The sequence below is a fragment of the Rhizoctonia solani genome, chromosome 8 (genome assembly GCF_016906535.1).
Source record: "Rhizoctonia solani chromosome 8, complete sequence".
Lineage (NCBI taxonomy): Eukaryota > Fungi > Basidiomycota > Agaricomycetes > Cantharellales > Ceratobasidiaceae > Rhizoctonia > Rhizoctonia solani.
The window spans coordinates 82,228-98,815 of record NC_057377.1 but is presented as its reverse complement, the minus strand read 5'-3'; the positions used below and the strand labels follow the sequence as shown (position 1 = coordinate 98,815).

The following is a 16,588-nucleotide window of genomic DNA, read 5'->3' as shown; positions in this document are numbered from 1 at the left end:
TACTAAATATCTACTGTTGATGTTGAAGGGCCTTAGGCCAATGAGGAGTTGGGTGACTATTGGGTATGGTGTGAGGTACTTCTGATGATCCAGCTACTTAGCTGGCTACTGGGACCTGTCTGTGATGAAAGATGAGGTAAAATTGACTTGGGGTCTCCAAGTGATTTTCCTGCTGTATATATAAGAAAAGGAACTATCTACATATGGTCTGTGCATGTGGGAAAAGAAGTGTCCATGTGAAAAGAGAAGTGTGGATTTGTGGTAAGCACCCTTGGCATGGCATCTTGGCATGGCATCTTGGCATGGCATCTTGGCATAGCATCTTGGCATAATGAGTGCCAAGGTCACATTATTGAAAAAGTAAAGATATAATGTTTGGAAAAATACTAAAAATATTAGAAAAAAGAGGTGAATCTGGTGGTATAATCCATGAGGGTGTAACAGTTGCTTAAGGCAACAAGAAGGCTATCTACAGCAGCAAGCTACCTAACTACAACAACAAGGACACTTAAGGCAGCAATAAGCTATCTAAGTACAGTGGCAAAGCTGCTTAAGGCAGTGTGCTAAGTGAACTAAGTAAGGTTACTGGGTGTAAGGCCCTTATACAGTGATTGGAGTGCAACAAGAGGTAATCAACCTGGGGATTACCATGGTTGATTGCCCTCCTTATATATAGTTACAAGGCAGTGCTAATTACAAATATCATAACCAATAAGAAGCCTGCTCCATTGGTAGCCTTACTCATGCATACATGTCACCTATGATGTCATCAAGGTGGAGGTGTTACATAGCTGACTAAGCAGTGGAGGGGATGTGGCAAGGCACTTGGGGTATGACATAAGCACCAAGGTCACATGATTGAAAATGTTGTCTGTTTGTCTTTGTTTAAAATCAAGAAAATGGGAGTAAATTCCACAGTATTGAATGTGTCTTCAACATATTGTCACTTTAAGTATTGCCTTCATTGCCTTGCCTTGGTTAGTAGTAGACTACTTAGTTAGTTTGTTCTAGTAGCTATGGCCTTAAGCACCCATCCTACCAGCAAGTAAACTGCCTTATAGCAGGTCTACAACAGACTTGCAGCACCCTCTAATGCACAGGAGAGGAGTTGCATATGAACTGACCACTGGGCATAGGCTGCTGCAGTTGCAGCACTGCTCTCTTCATTTTAGTCCCTCAGTAAGTCTCCCAATGCCTGTAGTATACATAGCATCTGCAGAACAAGAATCATTAGCTGTATTAAAATAGATAAGAAATTAAAAAGAAATACCTTGCATTTGACAATAAGCTCCACCTCTTGGACCTGTTGAGGTTTCCAATGGGTGCTGACCCATTGGAACTTGGGACCAGGGTTAGCAACCATAGTGAGTACATGGATGGGTGCATATTGGGCTTAATGCACTTATTGATCTTCCCAATCCTCCACTGGATGGCATGTCTCAACTCTAGGATAGCTGTTGTTATACAGTGCTGTTCAAAACTGTTCACAGGATTGGAACATTTGTACTGTATCAGTTGTTACTAAATCAATTGTCACATGATAAATTTGAAATTCATCTGGTATAATTGGTAGTGTCTTCTATGTCTAACACAATTTATCTTATTCAGTTTGAATGAGATTTGATGAAGATACATTCAGAACAATGGAACAATCTCTGTGAACAGTTTTGAACAATGGACTACAGGATATACAAGTCAAGCAAATATCAATACTTGGTTGGGCCACCTTTGGCCTTGATCCAAGCCTGAATTCTCTTAGGCATACTCTCTATCAAATCCTGGCACTTCTGGGTACTAACTTTGTCCCAAATCTCCTGCACCCTCTCCAATAATTCCAACATTCCACTTGCAGGGGTTTCATAGCTATAAAGCTCCCTCTTGATTTGATCCCAAAGGCTTTCAGTTGGATTGAGGTCTGGGGAGTTAGCAGGCCACTCAAAGACCTCTAAGCCATTCTCTTGGAACCAGTCTTTTATAATATGGGCCTTGTGGGAGCTTGCATTGTCTTGCATAAATATGCCCTTCTGCATGTCCAGCCCATAGTACTCCAGAGTTTGCTTGAATTCATCTTCTAGGATCTCCACATAGAGTTCCTTGGTGAGAGACCCATCTATCTTGCACATAAGACCAGGGCCTTTCCACCCCATGCATGCCCATATCATGACATGGCCTCCTCCATTCTTATTGGTTTTGATGATCTGGTGGGGCTGAGGTGCCTGGCCAACCCTTTTATAGGCATAGCAGTGCCCATCTGACCCAAATCTGTTGATCTTGGTCTCATCTGACCATTGGACCCTCTTCCAGTCATTGATTGTCCAGTGCTGGTGTGCCATAGCAAATTCATAATGTGCCTTGATATGTTCCTTTGTCATAGCTGGCTTTTTGGGCTTGACAAAAGGCACCACACCAGCTTTCTGCACTGCCCAATGCAAAGTAAGGCTTGAGACAGTGTCCTCATTTGTGCTAGAGAGCTCTTGAGCAACTAGGCATGGGGTTGTGGGGGCAGGGCCAGTCAACAGGTGGGTGGCATGGCAAATATTGGTGGGTGAGAGCTTAGAAGGGCAGCCACCTGAGTGCTTGGGGAGCTCAGGACAGTGCATTGCCCCTATCCTGCTAATCATTCCAGTACTGACACCAGTTTGAGAGTGAATTTCTGAGAAGTGAAGGCCTTTTATGAGCTTATCAACATTATTCTGGACATCAGAGGGAGGCAAAGCTTTAGGCATGGTAGGCAGAGGACAACAGAGGGTTGAGGCAGACTCAGAGCAATTGGGAGGGATTAAATGACCTGCCAGTAGAGTATGACATCATTGAATGACATCATATGGTATCACAGCTGATGTCACCATGAAATCATTGGGGGGCTAGACCCCATTGTTCAAAACTGTTCAGACATACCCTGATAATTTTGTTTGTTACTCAGTCAATTCTCAGCCAAATCAGACCAAACTAAGTACAACACATAAAAGAAGTGATAGTGCTTGTTTGAGAGACATTTCAAATTGGTATGCCCACTGGTGATGAGATAATGGCTTGTTTATGAATAAAACAGCATCTCTGTGAACAGTGTTGAACAGCACTGTAGATATGTGCTGGATATGGTCACACAACCAGTATAAGTGGTTGCATGCTGGCCCAAGCCCAAATTTGGGGGGTAGCAGGTGTAATCATGGGTTGTCAACAGAGGAATAATAGGGCTCTATGGCTTAGTGGTCAAGCTGGTTCAATTCTGGCTAGTTCTATTTTCCTCTGTTTATGACAAGATATCACATTTACCATTTGATCTGTACTTATTGTATTTATTACATCACAAATACTACAGTAGATAAAATGAGTTGAAGATGCAAAATAAGGTTTTCAAGGTCTCTCTTTCCAATTGCAACCTTGGCCAAATCTATAAGCCTCAGGAATACCCTCAATATGCAATATCTTCTGCATATATGCTGTTTTCCTGTCCATTTAAATATATAAAATTTCATCTGGACTTACAGGCAGTAATAAAGAATATTTTCCTGGTTTGTAGTATTTATCATACAAGATTCTATCTTGTGGCTATGCACAGATATATTCAGGGTCCCCCCTGTTGCATAGGCAAGCACTCTGAGACTTAATCAGCACTTAAGTGCAAGCACACTAAATGCTCCTTTTCTCCATCACCTGGGCATCCCACACTACCAAATCTCTTGTGCCTAGGTGTGCCAGTTTGTGTGCTCCATAACAACAGCTCAAACACTCAGAACACATAAACATTTGGCAGCATTATGCCCTATTTACTGTAAGTACCCAATTCAGGGGTATCATACCTTTGGGACTGATTACTCCAAGGATGAAACACTTAGCCTTGGGACATCCAGGCACTCACATAGGTAAATACTGCCTTGGGGCAAATATTAGGGACTGTTGTTATTTACTTTGTACCAAAGTATTGGCTCCCTCAAGTGTTTCAGTTGCCACCTGTACCTCCTGTACCCTCTCTTGATACCAATGATGTATATACTTGTTTGTGTGCCTTCTCAGGGTATAAAAGGACCCTGTGAAGACGCTTCTAATGCATCCATTTATCCACTCTTATGTATTGACATATACACACAAGCCTTTAACAGCTTATCTGCGCATTTACTTTAGTGATTGACTCACTGTAAATAGCATAGGAGGTTATTTGGCACACTAAGACCATAGGCCAGTCCCAACAGACACATGGTAGCCTATTACTTTACTTACTGCAACCCTGTGCCCTTTGACTGTGACAGTTGTTGAGCTCAAGATCAAGTATAGCGCAACAATACTGTAAGGATTGTTGTGATTGAGTGATAGTGTTTCAATCCACCATACTCCCATATTGTAGATATCTTTATCTATAATATCTCATAAATCCTAGATACATTTTAGGCACACCCCATACATAAGTCTTAAGTCTTACTCAAGCATATTTAAGTCCTATACTTATTAGGCAAACCCTGTAAATCCTGTACATTAGTCAGGTAACCCACTTACCTAAGGTACTACCCCAGAGACCTTAAGTATACATACCCTTAGTCACTTAGGCTTAAGTAACATTAGTCTAAGATACTATACATAACCAACCACCTGCACTTGATAGTTGGTAGACTATTTGTTAGGAGTTGTCTATTTCCAACAAACTTAGCATACATTGTGCATATATTCTGTGCAAATATTCTGATACATAATACTAGTTCTTAGCTATTCTCATAGACATTTTGTATATAGTGATTCTTTCTTACTCCTGTACTTACACAACTCTTAACACATACTGTCCTGGTCATAAATATTGTCATGCAAGTTAAGATGGTCACTGCTTGTAGTACCTAATAGATTTTCAGGTACAGTTGAGACACTACAATGTGACTCTACAACCAAACCCATGCCTTGGCAAAAATTGACCTGGTTAGGAGCTCCAAGGTTGCACTCTGTACATGTATTCACTATATTAGCTTGTGGACACAGGTTGCTCATATAACAGTCATCTAATTTCTTACCAAGAGATAACCTTATGCATTGCTGAGGTTTCCTGTCAGGCACCTCCAATATGGTTATACATAGGCCAATTGCTGTCCACACATTAAATGGCCCTGTAGTATACTGGTCAGGTATTTTAGCATACATTCAAAACAAATATACTTATTCACCCAAGACACCAAATTATGGGTACACCTCAATTGAACAGTGACCCCAAACCATTCTCTAACAAATTACTATGAGCTGAATAACCCCATATGTAACTTCAGTATGTATCTGACTAACCAGAATTTGAGTCAGAAGCCAAAAGATTTCTGTGGCCTGGGTTTGAATGGGCTGTGTTGGTATGTTGGGAATGATACCAATTACTGGAGGGCTACAAAAATTGTGATTAACTGACTGCAGATCAAAGCAAGAGAAACACAAGCTTACTTATTGTCCTAGACATAGTCCGGGATGGTGTGTGGGATGGCACTTGTGGCTGCAGTGTACAAAGGATGAGTTGCTTAAGGCAATGGGTACCTATACTACAACAACAAACAACTATACAATAATGACAAAACCACTTAAGGCAGCAGTGAGCTATCTACATACAGCAATGAAGCTGCTTAAGGCAGTGACTGAATAACTAGGTAAATATCTTACTGGGCTTAAGGCCCTTGTATAATGTGGGGTTGCAACAAGAGGTAATCAACCTGGGGATTACCATGCTTGATTGCCCTCCTTATATATAGTTACAAGGCAGTGCTAATTACAAATATCATAACCAATAAGAAGCCCACTCCATCAGCAGCCTTATTCATGCATGTATGTCACCCATGATGTCATCAAGGTGGAGGTGGCTACATAGTTGACTAAGCAATGGAGGGGACATGGCTAGTTGCTTAGGGTATCACATAAGCGCCAAAGTCACATGATCAAAAAGGGTGCCTGTTTGTGTTTGTTTAAATTTGAGAAAATCAGAAATAAATCCATGTTATAGAGTGTGTCTACAACATTTATAGTCCATAACTGTGCTAACAGAAATGCAACAGAACAGGATTGTGTCATAACCCATATCTGGAAGGGTTATTACCATGTATATCCACTGTCAAAGATATATAGAGTATATATGATGCACAGTGATATATTAATAATATAGGTCACTGGGGGATGTTGCACTCCCCCTGCCCCACTAGCTGTGGGCCAATGTTAATGCCTGTGGGCAAGGTCTGAATAATATATTATTATAGAAGAGATTATGTCATCCCCCCCCACCTCAAATCTGTAGTAGTTTAGTATAGTATTTGATAAAGGACTGGAGGGGGGGAGGTCAGGTGACCCTGGTGGACTGTCAGTCTCTAAGTCATGAGCGCTTAGGGTAATGACAGTTCTGACTGCATATATGTGAGTATATGCGGCCTTCTGAAGACTGTGGCATATCCTATTAGTAGGTGGCTTGGTCAGGAGACATGCCAGCAAAGGCATGGGTCATGACATCTGCCAACCTTTGGCACTTATTTGCAGTTACTAAGTGCTGGTGCTTCCATGCTTACTTGCACTTGTTCCATGCTCTGTAAGTACTGTTCCTGCATATAAATGTATGGTACTAAAATCATAGAAATAATAGTATGATCACTTAGCATGATCAAATGTGTATATATGCAAGTGCAATGAGGAAATAAAGTATAAAATGTCTTGTAGCACTGCCAGTTTCCAAATATAGTAATGTGCATGCCCATACTTGGATAGAGCAAGTATGATTACTCTAGTTTGCACTATTCACTATTGGCAATTAGGGGTGCATATGTCTAAATTATCCATTCCATAACATCACAGTCCCTGCACAAGCTGCTGCAACACAGCTCCCTTTCACTCTTCTGTCAACTCCCTTGCTTGCAGATCCTAACTCTGACAACAGGGATTGGAGAACATGACAATCCTCCAGAAAATATGCTGTAGTAAACAGACCAACCTTTAGCTTGGCTCAAATTTCTGGTACTACAACAGCTTTCTCTTGGTGCCCCTCCTGAATACATCAAGGCCTTACCTACATTGGCCAACAAGTTACAAGAACTCACTATTTCTAGCCCAGATACATTTTTTATTGGTAGTGATCCAGAGCAGTACTCTGGTGACAACAAAGCAGCATACTGTGCAGCACTAGAGAATATTCTCAAAATTGGCCTGAACACCATGCATTTGAACCTCCAGCTTGGATACTTGTTGCATGCCTTTGTTGAGCACCTTGCCATGTTCAATCAATTGGTAACAATGGAACTGGCCAACTGTTGTCTGAACCTGGAGTTGATGGACCATGCAAGAGGAAGGGTGGAGAGATGTACATGGGTTTATGGCAGTGGTGTTTGCATGTGATGTGATGTAGCAGGTGTGCAGTGAGTGTGAGTTCATTGTTCTTGATTATATGTGCTGCCCCTCATGTGGCAATTCTTTTTCTTCTTCTTTTTTGAATAAATGCCCCCACATACACAGAAAGCATCAGAGCTACATTTCAATTAAGGCAAACTTCTTGTAGAAACCAAACCACAGAAATCTACAAGGAAAAACACAGAGAGGGAATCATGTAGACAGTACACACAAAGCACACAGAGACATGTGGCATGGGCAGAAAGAAGGAGCTGGCAAACCAACATACAGGTGTCTCAAAGGCTAACTTGAGTGGAGGCCATAAGTGTGGGGATGGGGCAGCCATGGTGGCAAATCTAGTCATAATTTGTGAAAGTAAATTTAGTGCATTTTGTTGAAGTGGGCAACTTCTGAAAAACGGACTAAATTTAGTCCATTCTTGCTTTGTTTGTGCTGGGCAACTTTTTGATGAGCACCAAACAAACAATGGACCAAATTTAGTCCATTTTTCAGAAGTTACCCACTTCAACAAAATGTGTTAAATTTACTTTATTTTTCATTTTTTCCTCTCATACACTATATCTATCCTTGGAACTGCATTGCACAGGGTAATCCAACCCTCTCTTTCCATTTATGCTAGTCCTAACTTCCAAAAATGGAAGGTGCATGCTCTGTTGGGCTGTTAGTACATGAATTTGATTGATGTTTGCAAATTGAAATGATATGTATATGAATCAACGCTGAATCACGTGGTTTATTAGTAGAATATCATTTTCAGGGTTGCTTATCTAATAGATCCTTGCACGTAACTGCAATTTAATGTGAAATATTAAAGACATGAATTTCAACAAATGATTTTGAATTGCCATGATAAGTATGTAGATCAATGCGGAATCAAGTGGTCTACTAATGAAATTTCACTTTTGGGGCAGGTTATTTAGTGGGTTTGGGTGGAGAAATGTGATTTGATTTAAGGTTCTGCTCAACCCCTCCTTGAGCCAGACCCCCTATAATAAAGGGTTAAAAGAGGCAAGCTGGTAAAGCATCCCTACAGGTACAAAAGTGCATACTTTGCTGTTCTGCACACTCTCACTGCCAAAACTTGCTTCAAATCTTTATTCTTGCACTCTGCTCCATCTCAACATGCCCACTTTTCAATCAATTGATGCCCTGCCTTGGGATTACTGCATAGCCATTAACTTCTACATTCTCAGCAGACCAGAAGAGATGAAGGTGCATTTGGACAGTGCTGCCAACATCATACAAACACTAATGAGTGTCATGACCTTCATCGGCATGACATGGATTTTTACTATTTTCTACCTTTTTTCCGAGACACTTTCCTTTTTTGGTATATATTTATGACTCATCAAGATCACATGACATATTTGATATATGATGTGAAATTGTAAAATGACTCACTATTTAGTACTGTTGTTTTTGATGTGGCTTCACTCATGTATATAAGCAGGGTCAAGTCGCCGCTAAACAGCAAGACTTGACCTCTTTGTCAATTCATCCTTAGCTCTCTCACACCCTTAGCCCAGGCCCCTTGTTGGCCATTAGTGCTCATTTACTTATAAACATATCCAAGGCCCTCGTCGCCCTCTACCCACATCCATATCCCCTGGGCCCTAGTCGCCCCTCTGCGTTTCATAGTCCATTGGTGATAGTGCCACGGACTTTAAGCCCCCTTGAACCATAGGTCCGAGCTGAGTCGTGACAATGAGCACCAACAGCAGGAACAAGGTCAAATTCATCAAGTGCAACAACTACAAGCCCCACAAGTGGGGATTTATATATTGGCTTGATCCCAATGGTGCAGATGGAGCCAACTTCCTATATGAAAAAAGGGTAAATTACTGGTGGCATTTCATTGCCTCCTACCCTGGTGCTTTCAGGGAGTTTACATGGGTTTGCTACCCCTCCACCCACTGTCTCTGTGCTTCCCACAGCAAGGGAGCTCACTGAAGCAATGCAAAACCTAATTCTGCTCTATCCTTCCAACCCACCAGCTTACAGCACTGCTCCCAACTTGTCATTGACGCCTCCACCACACCCACACACTCTCAGGCCAACAGAAGAACATGTACCAGTTCCCCTCCCATTTCCACTTTTCTCCAGCATGCCAAACACTAACTGGACACCAGTTTATGTGTCTCCTGTGAGAGAGACGCATTGGGAGCCTCAGAACTACCTAGGATGGAGCAATGAAGAAATAAGAAGGAATGTGGAGTCTTTTGAAAGCACTGGGGAAGGGAAAATGTTCACATTTGATGAACCGCTTGCAATTGATTACTCTTAATGGATTCAAGCAGCTCTTTGTCACTGCCTAAAGACCTTTTTGAAGGGGGGCATTGTCATGAGCCTCTCCTGACATGTGTACTGGTTTGTTCACTCTCTTCCCCCCTGCCTGCATGTACTTAGAGAACCCACCTTCTACTTGATTAGTGTCCATCTGTTCTATTTGTATGTTTTCCTTCCTTGTTTGTGTCCTTCCCTCTTCTTTCCTCTTTCCTTGGACTTTGTCTGGACTTGTTCCATTCTAAGTGCTTCTATATTGCTTATCTTGCTGCACGCTGGTCCGGCTTACTGTACAGGGCCTTTTGACAATATGCTCCACCTTCCCTCTCATTTGTACAGACTGGACACCGCTTTTTCTATGTATTTACTGCCTTTCTATTTTGTTATGAAAGAAGACTGTGAATTGGCTTGGTGTCATGAGCCTCACCTCCTGACATGACTATGTATTACCTGCCACTTCCTTCCCCCCCCCCCTGGTGCATTTACCTGGGGAACCCATCTGTATCCATCCAATCTGTTTGTACGGTTCCTATCTTCCCTGTTTATGGTTTTCCCACTTCCTTCTTCTCTTCTTGCACTTAGTCTGGACTTATTCCGTTCTAAGTGCTTCTATCTTGCTTTTCTTGCTGCGCACCGGCCTGGTTCACTGTGTAGAACTTCTAAGATATATGCTCCATCTTTTTTCTCAGTTGTATGGCCTGGACACTTCCCCTTCTCCTTGTATTTACCCTTTTCACTCTGTAATGAAAGAAGACTGGGAATTGCCTTGGAAACCCCAAGAACAATTCACCTTGAGAATTTCCCATTTTCTTCTAACAACAGTCATTTTATTCTTGGTTATGACTTGGAACAAACTTTGTCCAGACAGAGTGCAAGAAAGGGGCAGAGAAGTGGGAAGAGCACACACAAGGTAGAAAGGAAACAAACAAACAGATCAGATGGATACAGATGGGATGGGATGTACATGAGTTCCCCAGACACACGCACTAGGGGAGAAGGGAGCAACATAGAATACACAGGCACGTCAGGAGGCTCATGACAAGTGGCCTATTCTGATTTGTGTCATCCTTAAACTTAGGTTCACAACTGTGGGCCATGGATTTAGGCTCTGAGACAGCAGCTGAGGTGGTGTTTAGGCGGCTTGACAGGGCGTCATGTCTCTGTGACTGTTTCCTAGGTCTGCAAACAATGGCAAAGTTGTAGTATGCCAGCAGATGCAAGTGCACATGATGCCTGTTGATTGTTTTGGCTGATTTCTGCTACTCCAGATTTTTGTAATCATTAAACAGAGTGATTGCCTAGCCAGTTCCTTCCAGGAAGATTCTCCAATGCTCAAATGCGCAAATGCTGGCAAGTAGCTCCTTGTCATGTGTGTCTTAGTTCAGCCAAGCCGGTGAGAAGCTGGCTGAAATCAAATCAACAGGGTGTGAGCCACTATCTTCCTTTCTCCTAGATAGCACAGTGCCTGTGGTTGTTCCATAAGTGCCTGTTTCCAAGGTGTAAGGCTAAGGATCATCATGGTGAGAAAGAATAGGCTGCTTGCAAATTTCTGCCTTAATTGCATCAAATGCAGCCTTCTGTTCTTTTTTCCAGATCTATGATTATTCCTTCTGAGTAAGATTGTTCAAGGGAAGTGCCAAGTGAGTGAAGCTAAGAACAAGGCAGCAATAGAGGTTTGCAAAACCAAATGATTGCTCTTATTTCACAATCTGGGGTCCAGGCCAGTCTATGATTGCTTGTAACTTGTCTTTCTCCACGGAGTTGCCATCAGTAGTAATCATGCGACCAATGTAGGTCACTTCTGCAACCAAGAAGTAGCATTTGGTAGGGTTGCAGAATAGACTAAGATTCAGCAAACAAGATAAGACATCCTTGATATGTTCCACATGCTCTTCTCTTGATTTATAGAATATCATAATATCCAAGTACACAACCACAGAGATATCAAGCAATTCATAGAGTATGTTGTTCATGAAGTGTCACAACAAAGAATGAAATGACTGCTTGTGAGATATTGAGACAATTCACACGGATGAGAAAGTGGGAAATTGACAAGGTGAATTGTTCTTGGGGTTTCCAAGGCAATTCCCAGTCTTCTTTTATAACAAAAGATGGAAGGGGGTAAATCCAAGGAGCAGGGACGGCGCCCAGGCCGCATAACTGGGAAGCAGGATAGAGCATATGGCTCAAAAGCTCTACACAGTGAACCAGGCCGGTGCGCAGCAAGATAAGCAAGATAGAAGCACTTAGAATGGAATAAGTCTAGACTAAGTGCAAGAAGAGAAGAAGGAAGTGGGAAAACCATAAACAGGGAAGATAGGAACCGTACAAACAGATTGGATGGATACAGATGGGTTCCCCAGGTAAATGCACCAGGGGGGGGGGAAGGAAGTGACAGGCAATACATGGTCATGTCAGGAGGTGAGGCTCATGACATTGCCCCCCCTCAAAAGCCCTTAGGCAGTGACAGAGGGCTGTTTATATCCATTCAGAACAATCAATAGCAAGTAGCTCCTCAAAGCTAAACAGCTCCTCATTCTCACTGCCTTCAAATGTTTCCACATTCCTTCTCATTTCCTCCTTGCTCTGTCATGAGCCTTACCTCCTGACATGACTATGTGTTGCCTGTCACTTCCTTCCTCCCCTCACTGCATAGGTCTGGGGAACTCATCTGTATCCATCTAATCTGTGTGTACAGTTCTTCCCTCTTCCTTGTTCCCTTCTTGCATTTAGTCTGGACTTATTCCGCTCTAAGTGCTTCTATCTTGCTTATCTTGCTGCGCACCGGCCTGGTTCAATGTGTAGAGCTTCTGAGCCATATGCTCCATCTTGCTTTCAAGTTGTGCAGCCTGGACAACGTCCCTTCTCCTTGTATTTACCCTTTTTTTTTCTTTTTGTTATAAAAGAAGACTGTGAATTGGCTTGGAAACCCCAAGAACAATTCACCTTGTCAATTTCCCACTCTCTCCTCTGTGAATTGTCTCAATATCTCACAGCAGTCATTTCATTCTTGGTTGTGACATGTTCCATCCTGGGTAGCTCTGAGGCTCCCATTGCATTTCCCTCATTTGAGACAAGTCACCTGGGGTCCAGTGAGTGTCTGGCGTGCTGGGGAACAAGGGGAACGGCAAGGGTGCTGGTGCATGCGCCTCTGTTGGCCTGGGAGTGTCTGGGCGTGCTGGAGGGGTCACTGGTGTTGCTGGCTTGCTTGTGTTGGCTGGTGGGTCTGCTGGGTAAAGCAGAATGAGGTTCTGCATTCCCTAGGTCAGCTCCCTTGCAGATGGAAGTGTGGAGACTGTGGGGGGTGGAGTAGCAAACCCATGGCAATGCCATTGTGCCAGATCCTTGAAAGCACCTGGATGGGAGGCAATGAAGTGCTACCAGCAATATACTTGCTTTCCATACAGTGTGACTGGTCCTTGTTCTCCCCTGGGGTTAAGCCAATAGAGGAATCCCCACTTGGGGTGCTTGTACACGTTGCACTTGAAGAACCTGACCTTGTTGTGGCTGCTGGCGCTCATCAGAGCAAGAATGATGTTGGCAGAGCTGTCTAGGTGTGATCTCATTGCTTCTGGGCTGTTCATGATGTAGCAATTGATGTTGAGGCAAGGGTTGTAGGCCAAGGCGTCAATAGAGCTGAAGATGGGCACGCTGGGATAGTGGGGAGCGCAAGAAGAACTTAGCAGGACAATTTCTAGCAGTGAGAGCTTTTCAAGTGACAAAGCAGGCAGTTTTTGATTTGCTGAGTTGCTTGACTATCTTGCTCTTTCTAACTTTGCGTGCATTTGCAGGGATGGGATTATTGGCGGCTGGGGCATCTGGATAATTAGCAAAGAAGTTGTGCAATTTGTCCTTGCAATGCTGTAGATCCTTGGTTGGTTCCCATGTGTACTTATGGGGCGCATATCCCTTCCATCTGACCCTGTACTTCCAGACCCTGTCTTCTGCTGCCCAATCTACAAATTTGTCTACTTCATACTCTTCTTCTCCTTCTGTTGTGATCACAGGCGGGAGAGGAGTGAATGTGCAATCAAACTCTGTGTCCTGTTTGAAAGCAGACAATAAGCTGACATGGAACACATCAAGGATTTGTTGTTTGGCTCAGTCATCAGTAATAGGCAATCCTGTGGGTTCCAGGAGCAGTGAAATGACAGGAGAACAGCCATACACAATCTCAAAAGGCGATTTGCCTGTTGCTTAGCTTCTGGCATTGTTGTGAGCAAATGCAGCCAGTGGAAGCCAGTAAACACAATGAGACTGTCTAGGATTAATGAAGGGACATAGGTAAGCCTCTAGCCATTGGTTCTTGATACCAGTTTGCCCATCAGATTGTGAGTGATAAGCAGTAGAGAAACTAGGAGTGATCTGCAGAGATTTGTAGAGTGCCTTGAGGAACTTGGAGTTGAATGTAGTCCCTCTGTCAGACACAGTGCGCTTCAAGTGCCATGTAGCTTCCAGACATGTTCCAGGAACGTCTGAGCTACATCCTCAGCAGCGGCAGTTTCCTGACAGGGAATCAAGTGCATCATTTTTGTGAAGCAGTCCACAACCACCAGAATGCTGTCATATCCCTTACATTTGGGAAACTTGACAATGGAATCATATGAGATGTCTTCCCAAGGACCTGCAGGGGCGGAAAGCCGGTTGAGAGCAAAGTTGTGCACATGGCCCTTGCTTCTTTGGCAGATTTCACAAGTCTCCACATAGCAATTGACTTGGAATTTCATTGCTGGCCAGTAGTAGTCACAACTGATTAACTCTAGAGTCTGTGCTACTCCTTGGTGACCAGAAGCAGGGGAACCATGGAAGGATAAGAGCTGCTGTTTGATCTGTTCATCGGGCACAACTATTCTTCCTTGATACAGAAGTAGACCCTTCTGAATTGTATAGCCATTGACAATTCCTGTGATCCAGCATCTGCCAAAGCATCTGATGCAAACTACATGCAATCTCAGAGGTGTGAAGAGGTAAAAGAGTTCAGGTCTTTTGGAATCAATGTGAGAGTAGCCTAGTTGGCGGTGTGCAATAACCTAGTGCGCTTTGTGGCAAGGGAAAAGAGAACTGTAGGAAGTAAAGGTAGGGATGAGGACCTGAGTGATGTCCAGGTTGATAGATTGGCTACAGCCTGGAAAGAACAATGTCACTATGTCACAACCAAGAGTGAAATGACTGCTGTGAGATATTGAGACAATTCACAGAGGAGAGAGTGGGAAATCAGCAAGGTGAATTGTTCTTGGGGTTTCCAAGCCAATTCACAGTCTTCTTTTATAACAAATGATGAACAGGGGTAAATAAATGGAGAATGGACAGTGTCCAGGCCGCACAAGTTGGAAGCAAGATAGAGCATATGGCTCAGAAGCTCTACACATTGAACTGGGCTGGTGCATAGCAAGATAAGCAAGATGGAAGCACTTAGAATGGAATAAGTCAAGACTAAGTGCAAGAAGAGAACAAGGAAGAGGGAAGAACATAAACAGGGAAGATAGGAACTGTACACACAGATTAGGATACAGATGAGTCCCCCAGGCAAATGCACGGGGGGGGGGAAGGAAGTGGCAGGCAATACATAGTCATGTCAGGAGGTGAGGCTAATGACATTTTTTTGCAATTTTGATTTTAAGTATGCCAAAAATAAATATGATACATGCATACCAAATCTACAAAAATACAAAAGAATTCTCCTTAAAATCAATGCTGGACAAAAATCCACATTAGTGTAATACATATAACCTAAATTTCTCCAGGTTTCAGCACAATATGGGCATGGAGAGTGGTTAGAAAGAAAGCCAATGAAAACAAATGTTGAATATGTACCTTTGTCAGGGATACAACCATTGATACTATGGGATTCCATGTCACTTCTGTGTATACATGCCTCTTAGTAGCCCTTGATATCCAACTATGCATTGGGGTCCAGATAATGAGTTGTATGCAAAGAGGCTCAGGTCATGCAAGCTGCCAGCTGCACTATACCACTTGTTTATCACAGTTCTGTGTAAAACAGTCCATGCATAAAGACTTTGATTCTAAAATTATAATCAAGGTAGATCATGTTTATGCTTGCCAATTGATTTTGTGTGTTTGAACCAATACACACACACACAGCTGTATTGTGTCCAAGTTTCTTTGGCACAATATTACAGTGTTATGAAAAAAAGATTCAAAATTCAACCAACCAAAATAGCTAAACACATATGTCAGACAAAATGTGTACATCAAAATGGCTTAGAGTGCATTGCCCTGTTGATTCCAGATGGCACCTAGGCACAGTTGGTTAGACACAACAAACAAACAAGTGAGTGCATAGATACCCTTCACCAAGTGTTATAGATATGACATTGTTCCATTCACCTGTAGTTATTTTATTATTTATACAAGTAACATTACAGTAAATAGAATGCAATAAAGATGCAAAATAAGGATTTCAAGGTCCCTCTGTCCAATTAAAACCTTTGCAAAACATACAGGCATCAGGAATACCCTCAATATGCAATATCCTCTGCATATATGCTGTTTTATCACTCCTTTATATATAAATAAATTCAGCTGAGTAGATAAGAAGTAAGTACCAATATTTTCCTTGTTTGTAGTATCTATTATACAAGATTCTATCTTGTGGCTACACACAGAAATAGTCAAGGTCCCCCCTGTTGCATAGGCAAGTGCTCTGGCACTTAACCAGTGCAGTCATAAACAGAGGAATATAGAATTAGCTGGAATTGAACCAGCTTGACCACTAAGCCATAGAGTGTTGTTATTCCTCTGCTGACAACCCATGATTACACCTGCAACCCCCAATTTGGGCTTTGGCCAGCATGTAAACACTTGTACTAGGTTTAAATCATATGCCATGACTCATGATATGTTCTCTGTTATGGAACAGAATACTATAGTAAAGAAGGGCAAAGCAAGCAAACAGGATTGGACATTAAAACATAGTTTATGAATGATTATAAAGTAC

The 16,588-nt window shown here is 42.5% G+C and overlaps 3 protein-coding genes across 3 annotated transcripts; 1 reads left to right on the top strand and 2 right to left on the bottom strand.

Moving 5' to 3' along the window:
• Positions 1 to 1,706: 1,706 nt before the first annotated feature.
• Positions 1,707 to 2,726, bottom strand: RhiXN_09500 (DDE superfamily endonuclease; the record flags this gene model as incomplete). Its single annotated transcript, XM_043329316.1, has 1 exon — positions 1,707 to 2,726. One exon carries the CDS (start codon positions 2,724 to 2,726, stop codon positions 1,707 to 1,709), a length of 1,020 nt encoding a protein of 339 aa, XP_043182150.1.
• A 6,322-nt stretch (positions 2,727 to 9,048) lies between these two features.
• RhiXN_09499 (uncharacterized protein) lies at positions 9,049 to 9,628 on the top strand (the record flags this gene model as incomplete). Its single annotated transcript, XM_043329315.1, has 2 exons — positions 9,049 to 9,214; positions 9,279 to 9,628. 2 exons carry the CDS (start codon positions 9,049 to 9,051, stop codon positions 9,626 to 9,628), a joined length of 516 nt encoding a protein of 171 aa, XP_043182149.1.
• A 2,998-nt stretch (positions 9,629 to 12,626) lies between these two features.
• RhiXN_09498 (Retrotransposable element Tf2 protein) lies at positions 12,627 to 14,354 on the bottom strand (the record flags this gene model as incomplete). Its single annotated transcript, XM_043329314.1, has 5 exons — positions 12,627 to 12,878; positions 13,020 to 13,334; positions 13,402 to 13,727; positions 13,908 to 14,022; positions 14,088 to 14,354. 5 exons carry the CDS (start codon positions 14,352 to 14,354, stop codon positions 12,627 to 12,629), a joined length of 1,275 nt encoding a protein of 424 aa, XP_043182148.1.
• Between the last annotated feature and the right edge of the window lie 2,234 nt (positions 14,355 to 16,588).